This window comes from Falco rusticolus, chromosome 10 (genome assembly GCF_015220075.1).
Source record: "Falco rusticolus isolate bFalRus1 chromosome 10, bFalRus1.pri, whole genome shotgun sequence".
Classification (NCBI taxonomy): Eukaryota; Metazoa; Chordata; class Aves; order Falconiformes; family Falconidae; genus Falco; species Falco rusticolus.
In genome coordinates this window covers 22,409,108-22,431,006 of record NC_051196.1, presented here as the reverse complement: position 1 = coordinate 22,431,006, position 21,899 = coordinate 22,409,108, and the positions used below count along the sequence as shown (strand labels likewise).

At 52.7% G+C, this 21,899-nt stretch overlaps 1 protein-coding gene across 1 annotated transcript; it reads left to right on the top strand.

The window, feature by feature from the left end:
- On the top strand, positions 1 to 12,682 carry STMN3 (stathmin 3). Its single transcript, XM_037402421.1, has 6 exons — positions 1 to 77; positions 255 to 402; positions 10,008 to 10,103; positions 10,573 to 10,748; positions 11,533 to 11,724; positions 12,252 to 12,682. Exons 2-6 carry the CDS (start codon positions 384 to 386, stop codon positions 12,309 to 12,311), a joined length of 543 nt encoding a protein of 180 aa, XP_037258318.1. The 5' UTR covers positions 1 to 77; positions 255 to 383; the 3' UTR covers positions 12,312 to 12,682.
- Positions 12,683 to 21,899: the final 9,217 nt, after the last annotated feature.

Sequence of the window (21,899 nt, the reverse complement as noted above, 5' to 3'; positions counted from 1 at the left end):
AGCAGTTTAGCCCATCTAGAGCAGACAAGAACGGGAGGAAGAAGAGGAAAAAGCATCTTTTGCCAGAGCCCAGCTGGGTGTGTCTCCTCGCCCCCCCCCCCCCGCGGTGGGTCTGGGTTTCTGGCAGGCAGTCTTGCCTGGGAGGGATCTGCCGTCAAAACCACCCAGGAAAGGAGGCCTGATACGCTAATTAATATTCTGAACTAGTGACCCTTCTTTTTCTTTCCACCCCTTCCCTTTCTCTGGCTCTCCAGCCTCTCCCCGCCGCGGATGGCTGCAGCCCCCTCCAGCTGAGTCAGTCCTGCCTCCCCGCAGCATTGCAGCACCTCCGCAGCTCCCTGCGCTCCATCCTGCAGCACCCGCACCGCGCCCGCCGCAGCAGCATGGCCAGCACCGTCTCAGGTAGGACAGGCATCTTCTGGGGGGTTTGTCATCGATGTGCTTATAGAACCATCAGGGTTTATTGTTTTTAATCATTATTTGGAGGGTTTGAGGTTGGGGTTTTTTTCCGTTTCGGGGGAGTTGTCTGATGAGGAGGCAGCTGGTATGGCAGCATTGTTCCCTTTCCTCCCCCATACACACACCCCTCTGATGCAAGATAGCAGGTGGGCTTTTTATTTTAATATGAATACACATGTGATAAACTTGCCAGTTTAAAATATTGTTGCCATTACATTATGCCACAAGAAGATGCTGCTGCATGACAATTTATTATTATTTTTGTAACGTGATGCAGCTTTTTTTTTCCCCTAAGAAAAATTTACATGCTGTGTAGCTGGATGCAGAGAAATCAGAAATTACATTTTGTTTTGTGAAGATTGTATATTGCCTAAATGGGTAACGGAAAGAAAGACATGGACAAGAGACTGACAGTAAAGCCCTAGAAAATCCCCCAAACCCAACCAGAAAAACCTGGATGGATTTCTGTGTATTCTCAGGGCTTCCCATCCCTAGATTTCTTCCACAGCTCACATTTCTTCGTTAGAAGATGCTACAGGGGAGCGGTCCTCTGATGGCGTTGGGTGAAATCAAATGCTGCAAGGGGAGCCCTTCCTCCCCCCTACAGCAGACGGGGATCTCGGAGCAGCTGCCTGGGAGCCTGGCACCAGGGTCGGCTCTGGCTGCAGGATGGCAGCCTGCCCTGAGGATGCTGCGCTTCTTTGGTCCAGCCGTTCCCAAGAGATGTGTCTTGCCCCTTTCAGCTGGGGAGGAGGGATCCAAATGGCTGAAACTGGGAAGTGGGTGAAGAAGAAAAGCCTGAAGTGGTACAATGAATAGTGGGTGGGTTTAGAGGGTCTTTTTCTTAAAAAAAAGCTGAGTTTTCTCTTTCAATGGCTCTGAATTCTGCAGTCCATAAAGAGGAGCTTGGGCGGGGGAACTAAACCCTGGAGAGCTGGGATGGAGGGCTGAGGGGGAACAGCAGACAAAAAGGAAAAGCAGGCAGTGCTTTGTGCCCCCCCCAGCAGGGGACCAGCCAGAAGGAGACCAGCAACACTTCTTGCTTCTTCCACTGCCCTTTGCCTGTGTTTCCTGCTGTGCCTTCTCTATTCCTTTTTCCTTTGAAAAGATTGGTAGATGCAGGGGAGAGAAGGACAGAGCGATGCGGGGGAGGGGGGGATGGGTGTAAGGGTGCAGCTGATCCCGGTGGGCTTAGCATGCAATGAAAGACAGTAAAGCAGCACTGTAAAAATGTGTCTCTATGACAGAAAATTTTCAGCTATTGTATATATTTCTGCAAGTATCCCTGTCTCAATGAAGGTGTGCGGCAGTGCACGCTCAGGAGGTCCCACCCATCTGCCTGCCTTCTCTACAGAACAGGATTGGACCTCGTTTGCGGAGTGGGGGTGGGAGGGACGGCTGAGGCTCACCAGCCATCGAAACCAAGGTTGCACCGAACTTGAGATGGACGAGGTGGTGGATGAGACAGGCGTAGGCATAACATGCATTTTCCAGTTGGTGCATTCTCTCCCTCCCAACCCACATATGCCTATGGCATATTTCATCTTCCCAAAGATGCAGTTTTACTGTTAAAGGAGACTCAGGATCATGAAGAAGTGTGTGCTTCAGAGAAACTGCACTTCTTTGTGGCTCAGACCAAGCAGAGAAATGATTTCAAGGAGTAGAAAGCCATGGGAAACCAGTGATGTGGCAGGAGGAAAGAGAATAGGGCAGTGTTTGCCAAGGGAGGGAGCAGGGCTGAGCCTCGCCCAGCTGCCTTTGCAGGGAGCAGCTCCCCATCACCTATAGCACTTATAGCAGGAATGGAGAGTAGCCTGGAATGGCAGGAGAAAAAGGCAAGCAAATCCTTAAATTAAGGAGAGTCTTGTTTGCTTTCTTCGTTATTTTCTTCTTTATTGGCAGCAAACGCAGACCCGTGCTGAAGGGAGAGCAGCTGCAATTGTCTGCAGCTGGTGCCCGGGGGCTCTTTTTCCCCTTGGGAAGATTTTCTTGGGTTTGTTTAAACAAACAAACAAATCCCTGGATTGAAAAGAAGTGGGGCTTGCTTCCCCCAGCCCAGCAGTCCTCCCTCTTTCCCCCCTGCCACCTTAGGCGTTTCTCCTGGCCATGGTGGCTGTTTTCCGCGCTGGAGCAGCGGGGTGGGCGGCACATGCTCAGTGCGGGCTGAGATGCGGTGCTGGCCCCGCTGCCGGCAGTTGCAGGGGCAGAGCCCTCGCACCCCCTCCCCACCTCGGCCGCACCAGGCTTTGGGCTTTTCTGCACCGCAGAAGGGGCATCTGGCCGGACCCTGCAGGGCTGCATAACTTTCCCCACCATTTGTAGGCATCTGGGTGGAATAAAGAGATGCGAGGTTATAAAATGATGCAGTAAGGTGACAGCCTCGTGGGCTTTGCTCCAATGTCTGCACATCTGAGAAGGTGGAGCCAAGAGGCAACACTGGTTTGTCATTCCTGGCCTTACAACTGGGCACGGTAAATGTGCTTTGGCAGATCCTGAAGTTTTCCCCTCCTACACAGACACGCGAGAGTTGTGTGACTTTGTGTAGGTCTGGGTTATCCCCTTAATCCCTTTTCTGGGATTTTACTGGTAGGCACCGTATGGTATTGCCCTGTCCTGACACTTACTGCTCATGCCGCAGAGCCAGAGCCCTTTCCATCAAGCTCTCCACCTCTGTGTTCTCAAGAAATCACTGTTCTCTTTTCTTCAGGTATTGATGGAGTCTATATGGTCTTAAAAACTTATGTTACTTCTATTAGGACTTCAGTTTTACAAGCCAAAAAAATCTATTGTAGCCATTTTTAATATTTTTTTTTTACCACTGTATCCAAATGAGGGGTCAAAATCCTCCAAAAATATTTGTTCTTTCTAAAATATAAATCATATTTTCTTTGATGGCAACATGTAGACTCTGTGAGGATCCCTTACGTATCTCAAAAGAGCTCTTTCTTGAGGCATAGCAATGTTGGTTCAAGTTTGGGGAAGGCATTGTTTTGGCAGATGAACACATTCTCCTTCTGCAAAGGAAAAGCTGAGACTGAGCGGTGTGATGTGGCAGCTGTAAGGTTGCAGATAAGACCTGGGTGGCAGCAGTGTGGGCAGCAGGATGGATTGCAACTTCCAGCTTTCTTAGGGTGAACGGGGCTGATGATTCTTGCTGACAATACTTGGAGGGACCTGAAGCTCACTAAACCTTCTATACCTCTGAAATAATGGGAAACAGCATGGCTGGCTGATCCCTCCCAGGTGTCCAACTGACATGGGCTTTATTCTTCTGGGTGTAAGCTTATGTTTAAAAAAAAATAATCTCCTGTCCAGAGGGCAGTTAAACCAGTGGTCCAGTCTTTGCCTGTGATTTAGAAATACAGAAGAGCTAGAGAGCAACCAAAGGCCATGTGCATGTGCTGCAGCGCTCTGGCACATCCCAACTGGTGAAGAGCTGATCAGCGTATTTCCAAATAATCCTTTTATTCTTTCAAGGTACCTCTACATGTTTAGTGTCATACTAGAGAACCTTGTGTTCTCTGAATGCGTTTATACAAATATTACCACTGTATAGCAGGCAAGTAAAATAATCTTCTGGTTAATGCAAAGGAAACCAAGATCCAGAGACCCAGTGGCTGTCTGGTCACACAGCATGTCTGTACCTGATGCTTCATGGCATTGGACTCCTGTCTCTGCCTCATGAACTGCTGTCTTATCTGGTCCCCAGCTCCTTTGTAGCTCTTTGCCTCATCCAGACCTGACCCTCTGAACCCTCTGTGTTTGCCCCAAATCCACAAACACCCTGGGACAGCCAAATCCACAAACACCCTGGGACAGCTGCCTGCATTGGGCTCCTTTCTTTGCTTTATGAAGCAACTCAGGCCATGCTTCTCTCCTTCCTGACAGTCACCCACCAGCTCAGCTGCCGGGTCTCCGCTGCCTGTTCAGCCCCTCTCTCTTGCCAAGCCCTTAGAAGAGGAGCTTTCCCTGGTTGTTTTCTGGAGGGCAGCCCACATGTTCCAGTGGTACAGCCTGGGTGATTTGCTAACCTGTTGGCTGTGCTGAAGACAGGTTGATGTGGCGTCCATGAGCTGCAGGTGAAACCCAGGGGAGCGGCCGGGTGACTGGGAACCCTTCCTGAGTGACAGTTTAGCAGATGTCGGACAGAAGGCAGAGTAACCCTCGCATCTGCCTCTTACCATGGATGGTTCCACATGAACCCACAGTAACTTCTGGGCCTCAGATCTCCTGAGGAGCAGCTGAGATGGTGTATGGCATCAGTGTGGGGTACAAATGCTGATTTGAAGAAAACCCCAAACCCACTAGTGTTTTCTGGTTGTGTGAGCTCCCCACTGACCTGTTTTCAGAAGCTGGGGAGCAAGAAGGTGGAAGCGAGTTAAACTGAAGTGCGGGTCTTGCCATTATTTTTATGCTAAGATTCAGAGCAGGTGACAATATCTAGGGTCTGTTGCACTCTCGAGGCTCATCAAGAACTAGGGTTGCTCTTGTGTATGTGGCATTGCAGTCTTTGTGCTGAAGGACTCCGTTCGCTGTCTCTCCAGCTTCCTTACCTTCTGGTTGTGCTTTGTCTATAGTTGTACTTGGACTGTTCCCATTTTTTCATGCTATAATATTCTTTATGGAAGCAATTTTTACTTCTCCAAAGTTATCTCTGCAAACCAAATTATTTCCTTATCATAACCTTCCTTTGACCTTGCTATTAGACATAGCACATCTGGTCTCATCCATTTAAAGTGCCTGAATTCACATAAATTAGTCTCGCTATGCCTCTGGTTCATTATGAATGACTCTGTATCAGCGTTGTGCCTAAATGGCCTCACTCTGTTTTGCTGGATGTCATTAAACAAGAAGACAGACTACTCAAGCAGTCTGCAGTTTAATTTTATCTGGTTAGGAGGCAGAGAACAAAACTTTTTGATGACTAATAAGTGGTGAGCACCACTGCCCAGGTACATCGTGAGTGGGAAGATAGTTCCCGTTGCTCACACGCTGCACCCATCCCTAGCCATTCCTCCATCTCCTGCACCACAGTCACTCCAGGAGCAGCTGGATGGTGTCTCCGGGTGGTGGTGGTGTATCTTGGAGATAAACACTTTCCACGGATAAATGCTGTACACAGGGCTCGTGCAAAGCAGCAAAGCAGCGAGGCTATGGAAGTGAAGTATGTGCTGTGTAGCACTAGAGGGAGCACAGGAGATGAGTGGCTGGAGAGAAAGCAAGCTGGGAGCAACCCGGCCCTCTTGGTGGCTTGATGAACGCCCAGGTGATCTCTCTTCTTCTCCTTGCCACAGGGAGAAAGGTGTTTTGCCCATGCAATATATAGAGCACAGAGAAAAGTTAGATGAAAAATTTTAATAAAGATTAATTGTGGCCTGGGGTGTGCAATGGAATATAAACAAAGCAGGATCTGACTGTGCTGTTTACAGGGCATAAATACTCAGAGATGCTGAGGACTGGTCCTTTTTAGATAGTATTCTATCTTAATCACTACCCAGGGCCCTATGAAACCAACTAAATGCAAGTTCACCCCTTTACAGGATGGGACTCTGATATATTTTCTATAACTTCTACAGTTTATTCACTCAATTTACACAACTCCGTTATTTGCAATGTTTCACCCCAATTCTGAGATGAAAGCTGTGAAGTGTTACGACTTAGTGATGAAGACCATACCAGAGTGAATGAGCTTGTTACTATTGCAGCGTTTGTCCAAAAAGAAAAGTAAAATATCCACAATTCATACCTGAGCGAGCAGCCTGTCCTAACCCTCTACCCATCAGTGGGACAAAGCTCTTGCTGTACCTCGGAGACCACGGTGACACTGTGGTGTAGTGTCCCTTAGGAATTGAGCCAGAGCGCCTTACTAATTTATGCACACATACAATATTTGCTCAATGTGAGCTGAATTTATGTTTCCTAACTTGGCAGAAGTAAAAAATGCAAATAGATGCTTAAATAACAAGTACGGCATTTCGTGTCTAATTGTTCTTAAATTATGTACATTTGTGCACTAGAAGACATACAGTCTGTCCTGGAAGGGACTTGGTGGCCATAGCATATTCTGGCCAGCCAGCTCTCTTACCTTGGCTCAAGGATTTTGTTTGCTGGCATAAATATGTCCTCAAAATTTTGTCTCCATTGTCAAATGTGAGTGCAGGTACTTCTGAACTAAATTTTAGTGCTGAGGTTTGCAGTGCTGATCTCCTACCCTTGGGCGTTTCAAGCAGGTCCTTGTGACCAGCGGCGCTGGAGGCACAGCCCAGGGGCTCGTTGGCAGCCCCTTGAAGTGACCCAGTCGTTGTGTTTCTTGCTTTTACTTGCTGGATCAGAGGATCTACCCCCCTGACAGGAGGCCTTTTCTTATTTTAGCCTGTTGACAGCGCGCTGGATACACATACCGCCTATTTGTCACTGATGGTCAAAAGCGCACAAGGCCGTGGGCGTTGCTGTGGGTGATGCTGTGTCCCACGGGTGACCGCGGGGACAGAGCGGGGCCGGGAGGGCCCCAGGATCCATCCACTTCTGGGGCCGTGGGTCGGGGTGACTCCTTCGGGGGCCGCTCCTGCCCCCTCCTCGTGACAAAGCCTCTGGGCTCGGTGCTGCTGGGGGCTTGCCGGGGGCTGTGGCGACCGGGCAGCTCCGGGCCGGGGTCTCTCGGGGCGGGGGTGCGATGCTGAGCGGGCAGCTCCGGGCCGGATCCCGGGGTCTCTCCGAGGGGGCGGTGCTGAGCGGGCAGCTCCGGGCCAGGATCTCTCGGGGTGGCCGTGGTAACCGGGCAGCTCCGGGCCGGGGTCTCTCGGTGTGTGTGTGCGATGCTGAGCAGGCAGCTCCGGGCCGGGATCCTGGGGGTCTCTCGGGGGAGCGGTGCTGAGCGGGCAGCTCCCGGACCGGGGTGTCTCCGGGGGAGGGGGCTGTGCTGAACGGGCAGCTCCGGGCCGGGGTCTCTCGGGGTGTGTGTGCGATGCTGAGCGGGCAGCTCCCGGGCCGGGGTCTCGGCGCCGCGCGGACCCTCCCCGGCACCGGCCGCGGGGTCTCGGGCCGCTCCCGGTGCTCCCCCCGCCCCCCGAGGCGCGGGGCGGGAGCGGGTTCTCCCGACGGTGGCGCTGCGGGAGGTGACCCCGCCGGTCCCCGCGGCCCCGCAGCGCCCAGCCCCGCCCCGGCCGGGCCCGCACGCGCCGCCGATGGCACCGGGTGGCGCGGGGGGCAGCTGCGGCCCCGGCGTCGGTGTGTGTGTGTGTGCACAGCAGCTCCGCAGCTCGGTACGGCCGTGCCGCATCCCGGCGGGGCGGCGTCCGTCTGCCCTCCTCCTTTTCCGTTCAGTTGACGGGGCGGGGGGGAACGGTCAGTGCGCGCTGCAGAAGGGAAAGCGCCGCCGGGAAGATCCGGGTGGGATGGAGGCAGCTGCGGAATTACTACAGCAGCTCTGAAGGCAGGGACCGCAGCGCACTCGTCTGCACAGAGCGTGGAACCAGCGCAGGGCAGACGTACTGCAGTCCAAGTAATGACACAAACAGCGCTGTGCTCCGTAACGGGGGCTAGGGGACAACTGAACGAGTGGGCTGCGGGTGCAGCACATCTGCTTAATGTCTTGATTTCACCCAGGACCAGACATAATGGTAGAGCAACGACCCCGGTGCATGGTTCGTATTAAGAGATAACATCTCTCATTCAGTCCAGGGGACCCTCCCCAGGGCCCTTGGCAGCACATGATGGGATACACCAGCTTGCTGCTGCATGCCCCGACTTCTAGCACGATACAGCACTCTCAGAGGCTTTCCAGTGACATTTTTCATTAAGAACAAAACCAAAGATGTCCTGCTCTGTGGCTAGCTCTGCTGATGGAAACTATTCCTATTTGATTTACAGGACTGCTCAGGGTATTAAAATCAGAACGTGCAGCAAACTAAAAAAATGTTCAGTAAAGAGCTGAGCTTCAGGGACTGTTGGTTAGCAAAAGGAGGGTGTTAATTAGGATGAAGTTCTGTATCTAGAAGGAAAAATAAGTGCACATATGAAGCAGGCATATGAAACCACTGTTTTCGCACCTGAGTAGCTGCAGGAAGGCAGAGGAGATCTGAAAGATGCTCCTAAGAGAATGTGGTACACAAAGTGATACTTTTTTCAAAATTGTTCTGTATCTAATGCCTCTTCAGATCACAAAGCTCTGGGGATTTCCCTTCCCTGGCCCAAAGGAGGGTCTTGCTCTGAAGGTGGCATTGGCGGCCAGGCTGCAGGTTCTTCTCTGGCTGGAGGTCAAACGGCAGCTCGGTCAGGAAGGGTCAACCAAGGCCAGGAGCACAAGGACGTGTGGGAAATCCAGAAGTAGGACCAAGGCAGAGCAGCAGCATGTCTGTGCCCTTGGTGGAGGGAGGAGGAGGGGCAGCATGAGGCTCAGGGCAGGTTTGGCCTGACACGCAGCCATGAAGACTCTCCCCGCATGCCTGGGTGTCCCCTGTGAAGCCAGGCCGGGGCAGAGCCTCACAGCATGTGGGAGACAGCAGCACCCACTGCTGAGCCTCAGCTGCTGACCTGTGATGTGGCAGTGTTGCTGCAAGGGTTACACTGGTGTGATAAAGAACTTGACAGCCTGATGGAGCACCTTTCTGTTTTCAAGTCCTTCTATTCTGAGGTTCTTTGTCAAGTGTGAGTGAACAGTTCACTGTCTTTAATGTGCTAAACTCCAAAAATACAGGTGAAGGTTGCCCCAGAAACAGACCCACTGCAAGCTGTGGTGCTGCTGTCGTTGGGGCAGCAGCTTGTGTACTTGTGATCACTGCGGATGCTGCAGTGCATCCTCCAGTCACAGGAATGATGAGCAAACTGGAGGGATCTTGCAGCAGTGGAGCTCGAAGGGTTTGTGTATTTCCCTGTCCTATGCAGAAGGCTGTGGGGACAGCATTTGCAGACCAGCATCAGCCTCTGCCTGCATGGGCCAAGGTGGTGACAGAATCCACTTACACCCTCCCTTATCTGCTTCTGCAGGGAAGGAAGCACCTCAGGAAGCTGAGTTACAGCAATCCCCCTGCTTAGCAGCACCCTGAACTGTATCTTCACTCAGATGCCCATTTTTTTTCTCCACATTGCTGGCTGCCTCTTGCTTCTTCACCCTGATGTCAGAAATGCATATTCCTAACTTGCCAGGGGTTGAGCAATGTTTCCAGGTATTGATGTGCGTTGTTTTACCTCTGAGTCTGGAACTGGAATGGAGAAAGAGTCTGGGCAGCTGTCCCGATGGGGTTAACTACACGGGCTGCAGTGTTTTACTCCTTCGGAGTGAAAATCCTGCACAGAAACTTATACCTCTAGATGTGGCAAATTCCTCCTGTGTCTTCCTACCACATTTGCCACACTGGCAGCTAGTTTAATCTGCTCTAGAACAGATGCTCATTGGGAACCTCTTGGCAAGCTATAGCACCCTGGAAAAGATTCCACAGAGTCTGGTAGCTGAAAATGTGTTTTCTTCTGTCCACTTGCTTCATTTCTCCGTGACAAAGAGCTGCCACTGCCATTAGACACTCTTCTCATTGCTATTTTGTACTTTTCAGCCTACAAGGAGAAAATGAAGGAGCTGTCTCTGCTCTCCCTCATCTGCTCCTGTTTCCACACCCAGCCCCATCCCAATACCATCTACCAGTATGGAGGTACGTAACCTGCTCTCACAGGGGCCACGACATCATTTGCGTGATGCTCCAGCAGACAACTTGGGAGCTCGTCAGAGTGCTGGGCTTTCCCAAACTGGAGCAGCAATCCATGCCTCAGCCCAGGGTCTTTCTGTTTAGTCTCCTTTCACAGTTTATGTTATTAACATAACCAACATTTTCCCAGAAAGTGCCTGCAGAAGCTGTCTGCTTCATGCTGGGGTGATGCGTAACATGTTAACAGCAATATGGCCATTCTGTAACTATGCCATGAATTTAAATTAATTGCATTGACATAGAGGGGGGATGAAGCTGATCACTAATCGGGAAATTTTGGAGACAGAACAAAATCACCCATATCAGGGCATGGGAACACCCTAATTCCTATGTGAAGAGCTCAGTGCCCTCAGGTGAATGCTTTCCTGAGTGTCATGGCTCCACAGAGTTGCTGTTTTTTGCCCCTCCCCCAAAGATATGGAGGTGAAGCAGCTGGATAAGAGGGCATCAGGCCAGAGCTTCGAAGTGATCCTGAAGTCGCCTTCAGATTTATCTCCCGAGAGCCCCATCCTTTCCTCCCCACCCAAGAAGAAGGATCTGTCCCTGGAGGAGCTGCAGAGGAGGCTGGAGGCTGCAGAGGAGAGAAGGAAGGTAATGAGATGTCCTGTAGAAGCAGTGACTTTTCTGTGATGGGTACCAGTTGCACCAAACCCTAAAACTGGCTTAGCAGGAGCAATCTAAATTGGCTGGGAAGAGTCTTCTGACAGTTATCATTATATTCCACTGTAAATTGTCAGGTGAGACATGGGAGTCATGGAGTGAGGTTCTGTAGCCTTGTTTAGGCAGGGAACTGGATGATCATCATCGTCCTCCTGTTCCTAAAACCACACGGTATGGTGTCCTCTGCATGTGACCTGCCGGTGGGGGCTGTTCTCGCCAGCTGATGCTGCAGATGTAGCAGGTGGTCACACACCAGCCTGAACCACACCGAAACACAGCTGTGTGTTTCGGACAGCTGGCTGTGCCACATTTTATTGTAAGTGCTGTATGAAATGTCTCCTGGTGAAAACTGCTGAAAAGGAGAAAACCGGTAGAGTAAAACAGAGTATAAATGTTATGGGTATTGGTGGCTAAGAGGAGAGCAAGCTGGAATCATTGAAAGGATGAGGTGACACTTGGAGAGGAGACTCAACGTCCACGTGAAGGTCACCTTGGTTTTGCTGAGCTGGTGGGCGCAGCGTTGCATCGCCTGGAGCACCGGGCCCAGCAGACATTGCCCCACCGCAGGAAAAAGGTATCAAAGTATCTTCCAAGCCAGAGTGTTATGGGATGGAGGGGGGTGGCAGAGTGGCTTTGAGCAGAGGAGATGGTCAGAAAGCCTTTCTGGGGAGCTGAAGGCTAGAAGAGCCTCTTCGGTTTCCTTACGCCTCGGCAGACCCAGGAGGCACAGGTGCTGAAGCAGCTGGCGGAGAAGCGGGAACATGAGCGGGAGGTGCTGCACAAGGCACTGGAGGAGAACAACAACTTCAGCCGCCTGGCCGAGGAGAAGCTCAACTACAAGATGGAGCTGAGCAGGGAGATCCGCGAAGCACATCTTGCCGCCTTGAGGGAGCGGCTCCGTGAGAAGGCGAGTGCGATGCTGTGGGAGAGGGCTGGGTGCTGGTGGCCATGGCAGGAGCTGGGGTCTGGTCCCTGCAGGTTTGTCCCAGTGCGATGGGCACAGAAGAGTGAGCATCCCATTGCTGGTAGGAAGCGGGATGTGGAGCAGCTCCACTCAGGAGCAGCATGAGGAGGGGGGAATGTGTCTTTCAAGGTCAGTAAAGAAAATACCATCTGGCTGATCTTGATAAGTGCAAGCTCAAAGGCACAGGATCAGGCCCACCCCACATCCACGGGTGGGTGGCTGAAGGGCTTTGCAGAAGGCAGGAGCCGCGAACGTGTTTGCTGTAGGTTCGCATCACCTCCAGTCTCCCACAGGTGAGATGCTTTGATCCTTGCAGGTATAACCCGCTGCCCTCGGGGTGTGTTGGATGGGTGACCAGTGTCTTTTCTTTTGTTTTTGCCTGATGCCAATTCTGTGTGCAGGAGAGAAGGAAAGCAGAAATTGCAAGCACAGAAAGTGTTAGCCTGGTGGTGTCTCTCCCATCTTTGCAGGAACTGCATGCAGCTGAAGTTCGCAGGAACAAGGAACAGCGGGAGGAGATCTCTGGATAAAGGGCTTTTCTACACATCTAGCACCTGATTCCTGTTAACAAACCAACCAATCGACCAACCACCACATTTTATTTTGTTTGTCTAGATGCAACATTCGGTTCTCCATCCCCCCCTCCCCTGGTGTTCGTCCCCCAGCTACACGCTTCTCTATCTCTGCATCCTTAATAGTCAGTACTTGTGGGGATTCACAGATCATAGGGACCTCTAAGCAGAATAGCAACTAGTTAACATGAAATAGAGAATCAGTCAATCGACCGGTCAATCAAACAGCTTCTTTGGAGGGTTTTGTCCTTTTTTAAAAAAATATTTCTTAAACTGATGTAAAAAAAAATAATTAAGATATTAATAAATTCAACCAGCAGTGTCACAGAGATACGGATTTCTTATCTGGGGCTTTTACTCCTCTTGGTGTTTGCTCTGAGCCAAATATCAGTTTCAGAATAATGGGAAGTAAGTGGTAATTTCTGTGTGTGGAGTGGAACAGGGAACAGCCCCACGTTTGCCAGCGGTAGGAGAGAGGAATGAGAGGGTTGGATGGCTCGGGAGTCACGGCGTGCAGAAACCTCCCGCCCTCAGCGGTGCGCGGAGCCAGCCCAGGCAGGCAGTGAGCCAAAGGCCTCGTCTCTGCAGGATTCTTTGATACCCGTGTGGAAATAGGGGAGGGTCCCCACCCAGAGCTTGGTGCCCCTGGCACGGCCTGGTGCGCTGGGTGCCCGCGGGCTGAAGGAGCCGGTCGAGCGAGCTGCCCTCTCGAGCCCCAGAGGTCTTGGCCGCGCAGCTGGGGAGCACTGCGGGTGGCGGTGGCACCCCCAGCTCTGCGGGACCCCTGAGAGAGGGCACTCGCTCTGCCACTCCCCGGCGCTCCCACAACACCGTGTGTCACTCCATAAGAGAGCAAATCCAGTAGAGACGGTGCATGGTTGTGAACTAGCCTTTTAGTGAGCAGAATAACCATCCTTATTCCCTGTTTCCAAAGATGGATGTCGCTCTTCGATGCCGTTACAGACACCGAGAGTGGAGAGGGGCTTGGGGGCAGCACCCTGGGGGGCAGCACACGCCAGCTGCCTGCTGCTCCCTCCGGACCTGCGGCTTTGGGCGAGATGGAGCTAAGGGGCAGTAATTCTGCAGTAAGGGTGAAGAGATGTCCCCATGCTTGCTCCTTGTCTATCTTTCGCTTTTTAAGGCCTATTTTTAAGAAAAAAACCTTGCCTCTTGATGGAGGTAGGGATGAGCAGAGAAGATACAAGCATGGTAGTAATGTCCCATCTAAATAGGTGCCTGTCAAAGCCCACGGAGCTCCTCATCTTCGAGAGTCACAGCTGCGGAGGTAGTCAAGGTGCAGGCAAGGGGGCTGCCACCCTCCCGCCGAGACCTGCTCGCCTTGCCCCACCTCTGCTTCTGCCTTGAGAAACTAAGTGGAGATGTTGCATCCGAAAAGCAGGGACCAGCCACCTCCCGGCGCGGGGCCTCGCAGGACGCCGTGCTGGGACTCAGCCCTGGAGCAGGGTCCTGCAGCCAGGGTTTGCAGAGGATTCCATGGAAGCTGCTTTCATTGGAAGCAGAAGGTAAAAAGACTTCCCCTCTGTCCCATGCTTCGAGATCACTGGGTTCTTCTTTTTTTTGCAGACCGGTGCGGTGTTCCGGGGACATGGCGCAGGGTGCCTGGGCAGTATTTACACCAGGGCGCTGCTCCTGCCTGCCTCGCGATGGCCCCTCCGTCTGGGCTGCCCTCTCAGACCCCAGAATAAACCAAAGGGGCATCCAAGGCACCAAGATGTTTAATTATTAGTAATTGCTATCCTCTGCACGCTGTGCCTCCAAAGAGCCATTCCATGGGTGGGATCAGGGATTCCTGCGGTGGGCTTTGCAGGATTCTTGGGGAATAATTTAAGCAAACGAGGGGTGCCGAGTGGGCACGGGCGCAGCCCACCCAGGGTCCCCATGCTCTGCGCAGCAGTGGCGGACAGCGAGGAGCTAGAGCAGATGAGGGGTTTGCAGAGGGAATAGCGATCCCCTTGCTTCTCCTCCCCTCTGAAAAAGAAATCATTGCTGTGTTTTGCCAGAAGCTGAAGTTTTCCATCTACCTTGTGCTTTAATTAGTTGAAGAATTGATTACGGCCTGGGGTGACCATCAGGCAGTGGCAGAAACCCCACAGAAAGCCAAAGAGCAGCAGCTGCTGGAGAACAGACCCCGGGGCTCTTTGCTAATCTCCCCTGAAGTCCCAGCTGGGTTTGGGAGGGATCCCCAATGGCCACAGTTTGATGTTAGGGGACTCTGCTCCTAAAAGGGTTGGCTTCCTTACTCCCAAACCCCTCCGCCTGGGCCGGCGGGAGCACAGGACTGTTAGAATGCCCCAGCACTGTCAGTGACAAAAAAAATAATAAATTATATTTAGGGCTAAGAGGGAAAAGGGAAGGAAACTGAGGGTTGAATTTCTTAACAGTAGCTAATGATCAGTTTATAGTAGCAGCTGTCTTAGATAAGCATCTGTGTAGAGCGCAGCATCACCGCCAGCATCACCTCATTCATATAGTGATGACAAATTTTAAAAAGTTTAAAAAAAAATTTAAAAGTAATTTAAACAAAATGTTTGTGTGTAAGAAATGGTTGAAACTGTCAAATGTCTGTGTCCCGCACGTTTGTGGGATCTGAGAAGGTATCTGCGAGATATTAACCCTGTCCTACTCTCTGTGGTGCTGAGTGTTTGCTTGGTGTGTAATTCTGACCTGGAGCTTGTTGTAAATACTGTTTTTAGTACTATGATTATTATGATTATTATGATTACTATTATCAGAAATGTTGTACTCATGAGCAGGAGTTTCAAACAAGAGAAACGACAGTTTTCCCTCTCTTCTGGGGGCTCTGAAGGAGTCAGAGGATCTGGTGAAGGCAGGGTGCCGGCAGGGTGGGATGCCAGACCAGAGACCAGCTGGAAAATCATGGAGTCAGGAGCTGGAGGCAGCTGAGTCCTGCAGGCAGGGCGGTGAGAGCGGTGATGGGCTGCTCCTCATGCTGGGAGGAGAAGGAAGGGCTGAGAGGTGAAATAGAGGTGATGCTTCAATTCTAGTACATATAATTTAGCGTTAACCCAAACCTCCTCATGTGTGTGGGGGTCCAGGCTCTTCCCTGCAGCCCCAGGGGAAGCCAGAGGAGCCGAGAGGTTTGGGGTGTGCTGAAGGAGGAGCGGTCGGTGGCAGGTTGTGATGGTTAGAGGTGTCCTCCCCATCTCTGGCCTCGGTTCCTGCCTGGATCTTCCACCTTGGTTCTTTGTGCTGCCCCACGCCTGCTCTCCTCTCCCTTCCTGGAGGCCAGCCTGGATCTCAGGTGGGGACTTATTCTTGCAATACCTTTGCCTGGCAAAAAATCCCATGGGAAAGGCACAAGAGAGTGGCCCAGCACAGGGTGCTCATGCAGGTGTGAGCACTGAGAAACTCACTTTTCTCACCTCCATTGGGTTGGTGCTGCGAGGGACAGTGGATGCGGCTGGGAAGTGTGTTAGTGCAGGGTAAGCTCCTGGGTCAGAGGAGCGGGTTTGTGCAGGGAGAGTTTTGCATTGGTAACGTCAGGTAACTGCTGCCGAGACGCGTTGTGCCAAGGAAATAAGCTCATCCGTGGGGCCAGATGCTTTAGGTGTAGCAGAGCGATGTTTGCCCGGTGCAGATGAATGTAGTAGGGATGTTAGGGAGCTTGACGTCTGTCCAGTGCCACTGGACGCTATCAGGGAAATGTGTGATTGCTTTGGCTGTGTGCACCAACTCCGGCAGGTTGGGCTGGAGACGGGGTGTCCGCCCGCCTACTGCCGCTCCAGACCCGAGGGATGGCACTGCTGTGGCCAGCGGCTAATGCAGCGCCGTGCCCGGCCGGCAGCACACCCTCTGGGATCACGGCTATTTCATGCCTTTCCATATCCCAGGGTTGCTAATGGTTGTGTGCAACAGCATACTTCATGCCTCAATTGAGACTAATTAAGTATCCTCATTAACATCCTTACTGTCCCAGCCTCCCTCATTCCCAGACTTTTCCCACGTCCTGCGGTCACAGACATGGCATGCAACCCCCCCGATTCCCAGGGCCACCTTCCTTATGGGAGGGCTTGAGGTTCTGCATTGATTCCCGTAGATGTTTATGGATCAAGCTTTGTAACGACAGTTAGCAACCCCATTTTTGCAGCAGCATATGAACATGAGACTTTGTGCGTGGCAGGGAGAGCATCCTCAAGGCAGCTGGCAGCATCCCTGCCTGGACCACAAACGTTTGCAGTTGTGTGAGGGAGGAAAGACGAGATGGTAACAATGAATTACGTGTATGCATCCAACTTTCAAAGAGCACTCCTGGAGCAGGGCCTCTGATTCGAGCAAGGCAGAGAAGCTAAAGCTAAACAAGTTCCCAGCTGGCACCGACAGCCGGGTGATGAGCAAAGTTGCGCTGAGCTGGGACAACTGGCCTCAGATCCCAAATCACAGCTCTGTGCTCGTATTAGCCCTTACAGCAAAGAGCTTGGCTCTGCCTGTAAACGGGTGCTTCCCAGGGATGCTGGCCCCTCAGACTGCTTCTGGACTAAGCCCATTCCTCATCCTATTAATTTGAAGTCATTAAAAAGTCTTGCTCTAACCCGGAGGTGGGGTTGCCTCTGAGCTGGCTTTCCAGGGACAGTGGCTGTTCATGATTGCATGCATCCTACCTTGGGGGTAGGTCGGTATTGCTGCTCCTTTTCAAATGTAAACTTCAGCTTGCTTGCTTCTGCTTAGCCTGGAGTGACTCTCTGGCCCTGGCTCTGCAAAGCCTGTCTCATGGGGTCCGTTTAATTCCCTCCTGCTGCATTACTTTCCTCCCTCACAGCGGCTGTGCACTGGGCTGTGCACATGCGCACAGAAATGCATACGTGGAAACAATATATGCACATACACTCTTACACCACGTGAAATGAGTCAGGGAATGGCTGTTTACGGTGCTAGAGATTTCTTACTATCCATGCTAGGGATGAGATGACATAGTAAGACCAATAAACTCCACCTTTGTAGTCAGTTGTCTTTAAGTAAAGCAAAAGAGGGGCACTGGCCAACGCCTACGGTTGGGTGCTCCGTGGTCCCCGGGGTGCTGGGAGGCGAGCACGGGGGGCACCGGGCAGCCCAGCCCCAGCATCCCCCATGCCTCAGTTTCTCCCCACCCCATGACAAGGGGCCACCGACGCTCCCTACCCCACGGGGACCACGGGACAGCCAACACAAACACGTCTCTCAAGTGCTCTGAAAATGGAAAGTACTGAAGTACCGAGCGTGGTACACAGCTGTCCGCCCCAGGAGGAATAAACTGGCCCATGGCTGCAGGCAGAGGTTTGGAAGATGACTGCGTGGCCACGGGGCTGAGCTGTAACCCCAGGGCTCAGCACCCTGGCTGCCCTCCAGGGCAGGATTCACTCCTCCTGCTGCAGCCTGGGCCACCTTTGCTCGTGCCGGGTGGGGAGCTGGCGTGGTGTCGTGGAAGGACTTTCCATCACTAACAGAGCCTTGTCTGGTTCCCTTCGGTCTACTGCGTGCATTTCATTGTCAACTTGAGGTTGTTGTTGTGCAAAAGAAGTGATTATGGGAAAAAAAAAAAGAAAAAAAAAAGAAATAAACTTGGTATGAAACCATATGTGTCCGTCTCTCTCCATAAATGGATCATTTTAGTTCTGAGGCTTCTCTTTGTATTGTGAGAATACTAATAAACTGCATTAAATGGAAATCTGACCTAAAGATTTAACAAAATAGACTAAGCATCTGTATGAGTACTATGCACCCAGCATAAAAGACGCAGCAACCCGCAGTTTATCGCCATTCCCAGAGGAAAGAAATAATAAGACATTTGAATGAGGGTACTGCTGACATCCCTTGCAGCTGGAAAGGTGACAGCACGCAAAGTCTTCACAGAGGAAGGTTGAAAAAGATATAAAACAATTACAAGTACAATAAATCCAGTTCTAGAAAACACGTGAGCTGCTTTTTTAAAAGAAACCCACTGCTTGCTTAGCAAGCTTTTCCTGAGAAACGGTCCAGCCTTCCCGCTGGGCTGGCCGCGGCAGGGGGAGTGGGGCTGTGCTTCCCACCGAGAGGGGCCCCAGCCCGGGAGACCCGGCACGGCCAGCACTCAAAATCACATCCTGGGGGCCAGGTACACAAAAATGCCCCAAAAGCTGCAACCGGAAACAGAGACATTTGCAATCCACAGGGACACCCGAGGGGAAGGTGCCTGGCCGCTTCCCCAGAGCTGCAGAAAGGACCCCCCACTTGCTTTTATTTGGGGGCTTCTGCTGGCATGAGCAGTGCCCGATGTCACTGACTGCTGCCCCCCACCCTCGAAGGGATATTTGAACAGCAGCACCCGTATGGGCTGCCCCACACCTAACGATCCTCTCCGAGTAACATGTGGGAGACTTCACACAAGTCTCAAGTGGCACCTGGTGCACAAGAAGCTAAGCCGAGGGGAAGGCAGGTGGTGAATGTTAATTCCTGGGGCAGCTCTTCTGGGAGAGCAGAGAGGACAGGAGAGCACGGGGGCCATCACCGAGTCAGCGCCTGATGCTCTTCCCATGTGTGCAGGATGCTGCCGGCTGCACAAACAGGAATTCTATATTTTGCAGCGTGACCTTCCTGAGTTTAGAGATAAGGACTTAACTGCCAATGCAGCATTGCTCACTTTCCTTCCAAGGTTCGCTACAGACCACTCACCCAGGCTCCTAAAACAAGTGGATGTGGTAAAGTAAGCCTCTGCATTTGTCTTAGGAAGACAGGCACAGCCCTTGGTGCCACAAAATTCAAGATATATTAGAGAGACCAAGCATGGTCACCCTCTAACTAGTTAGTTTGAGTCAGATCCTTCATCCTCTTGTGAGCTGAAGGAGAAAACTGCAGAGGAATGGGATCGGTTAGGGAGAGGGTGGGAGAGAGGAGCAGCAGCTGGGGCAGAGGCTCCCACCGCCCTCCAGTAGCCCTGTGGGGCTGAGTGCCTGCAGGCAGGACCCAGAGGGATTAAAGACACCAGGCTGAGGTCTTGGCAGCAGCTTGTAGAACCAACCAAAATGCTTCTTCAAAGATCAAAACCAGGCCAAGAAAGCAAAAATACCTAAGTAACTCTTGGAAGGATCCATACAAAGGGCTCAAACTGTGGCTGAGTGAAGGGAAGAGAACAGCGGCTCTGGCAAGGTGAACGCAAAAGCACACCTGGGCAGGCAAAAAGAAAAAAAAGATTTTGCAGAGTAATTTGCTGAAGGTTTGAAAAATAACAGGCTGCTTTTTCTCAGCACCCTCACTGATGCTAAGGCTGCGAGCGAGTCTGCCAGCTGATAAAGGCAGGAGCGAGTCTGCCAGCTGATAAAGGCAGGACCCAGGACCGGGAGCAGCCAGCAGATAAGGAGCCAGGAGGTGAATCCCTCCCGGCTGTGGGTGCTAGGGGAGAGCCCAGGGACGTTCCTGTTGTCTGGGGTCTGACAGCAAAGCCAGGTTTTGCTTCCCAAGAGGCCACAGGCTGCTGGGAAAACTGGAGCAGGGCAGCACCTCCGTGGGTTTGCTGCCTTCTTACCATCTCTATAATGCCTCTGCCACTGGGCCGCCGTCGGGGGACAGTTGCGTTGGCAAAGGGACCCATCCAGCCCCGCTGAGGTCCAAGGACACAGCTGGCAGGGCAGGTCCCTGGGGAGCCGCCAACAGCAGCATCAGTAGAAATATAGACAGGCTTCCTCAGAAAAGGGTGTTACTGGCCATTTGCAGCAGGTGAATTAACATCACTGGTAACTGTTGGTTATCTTGGAGAAGGAACAGAAAATCCAATTCTTTGTGAAATATCACCGTAACAAGTATTAGCTTGGGTAAACTGGAAAGCAAGCAGGAACATGAGGGAAGCAGAGCTGGCAGCTGGTTTTTGGGCAGGTTTGGTTTGGATGTGGAGAATGGAAAGAGGAAAGGAAGAGCTTTGAGAAAAAAATAATTAAATAAACCACTACAAATCTATCAGACAGCACACACGTGCCGGGCCAGCCAGAGCCCAAGCGCAAGGCAGAAAATGCCACTCACCAAATAGCTTTGAAAACCCGACAGAACTAAAAAGTATCCAGAGAGTTTCAAAAAGGGATTCATGACTTTTGGGCCTCTGGTTTGGCTCTGCCTTTTTTGGAGCGCGTCACCACTCACTTGCAGAAAAAAGCGCAGTGTAGTAAGATGATGCGAAAAAGTCCTCCCTTAAAAAGCACTGCGTGTCTTTCAAAGCCCCGACCTGGTGGGCACGGTGACCCAGAAAGGGCAGAAATTGCACCAAAACCTGTGTGAGCGTGAGGCAGCTGGGGGAAACGCCAGCGGGCAGAGCCACAGCATGATATTTAGTGCTGATGTGACCCCTGACCAGCCTGGCGGCCGTGCAGCGCCCCAGCACCTTGCATGCCCTGGGTGCCATGCAGAGTCCCCCTCCCAGGGACAATGGCTCTGCCCAGCCGCTGGACAGCCGTCACACCGGGCACCCACCGAGGGGGTTGCAAAGTGCAGGGGCAGCGCGGGCATCTCAGGTTGGAGGAGGTGTTGGTGTTGCCTTAACGGAGCAACTCCTGAGCCACCCTGAACAGCCACCATGCCTGCAGACCACCGAGAGGGCACTTTCCCTTGCAGGGGCAAAACACACATTTCTATCTCCCCTCTTACAACTCGCTGCTGATAAGGACAGCGAGAGCCCTCCGAGCACTCCTTTATCTCTTCGGGTTTTATTAGGCCTCTGAGCGCGGGCCGTGCCGAAGAGCACTGCAGGGTGAGATGCCTGACGCTCCCCCTTGGGATGGTCCAGGCTGGGAGGTCACTGGTGACACTCCGATGCCACCCTGAACCCCGGCAGCCTCCGGTGCTGCCCAGCAGTGGGGGCAGCCAGCACTGCCTGGGCAAGAGGGAGCATGGGTGGCACCCACTGCCGAGCTGCGTGCTGGACACCCCAAAATGCTGTGGGGAGCGGCACACACTGTCCCCCAGTGGCACCAAAGGCCCCAGTCCCCCATCAAATATGCTCCGCACCCCCAAGTGGCATGTGCACACCTCCCACCCGTGCACACCCCCACACGGGGGGGGAAGAAACAGGCATCCAGCACCCACACTTGGCCTCAAGCACACACAGCAGGATGCAGCCGTGCCTGGGATGGGGGGCGGCACACGTTTGGGGGCCCAGGGAGGGTGTGCATGCAGAGGGAGGGCACCATGTACCACCGCAAGGGATCACGCTGGGCATGCACAAACCGATGCATGCAGGGCACAGGGGGCACAGGCAGAAGATGGGGGCTTGCCAGGCCCTGGGTGGGGCAGGCAGGAGACCTTGGCAGGCGGATACACAGAAGACACAAGGGCTTGCGGGCCCTGGAGTGGGGATGGGCATATGCAGGAGACATGGGGGGGGACACCAGGCCCAGGGGACACGTGCAGGGGACATGGGGGGCATGCAGGGCACGGGGGCTGGGGGCACACTAGGCCCTGGAGGACACACACACAGAGGCATCCCAGGGGGCATGCAGGGCCCTGGGAGGGGGGGACACGGGGGAACATGTTCAGGAGAGCCAGGGGGGGTAGGTGTCCGGGGGAGGG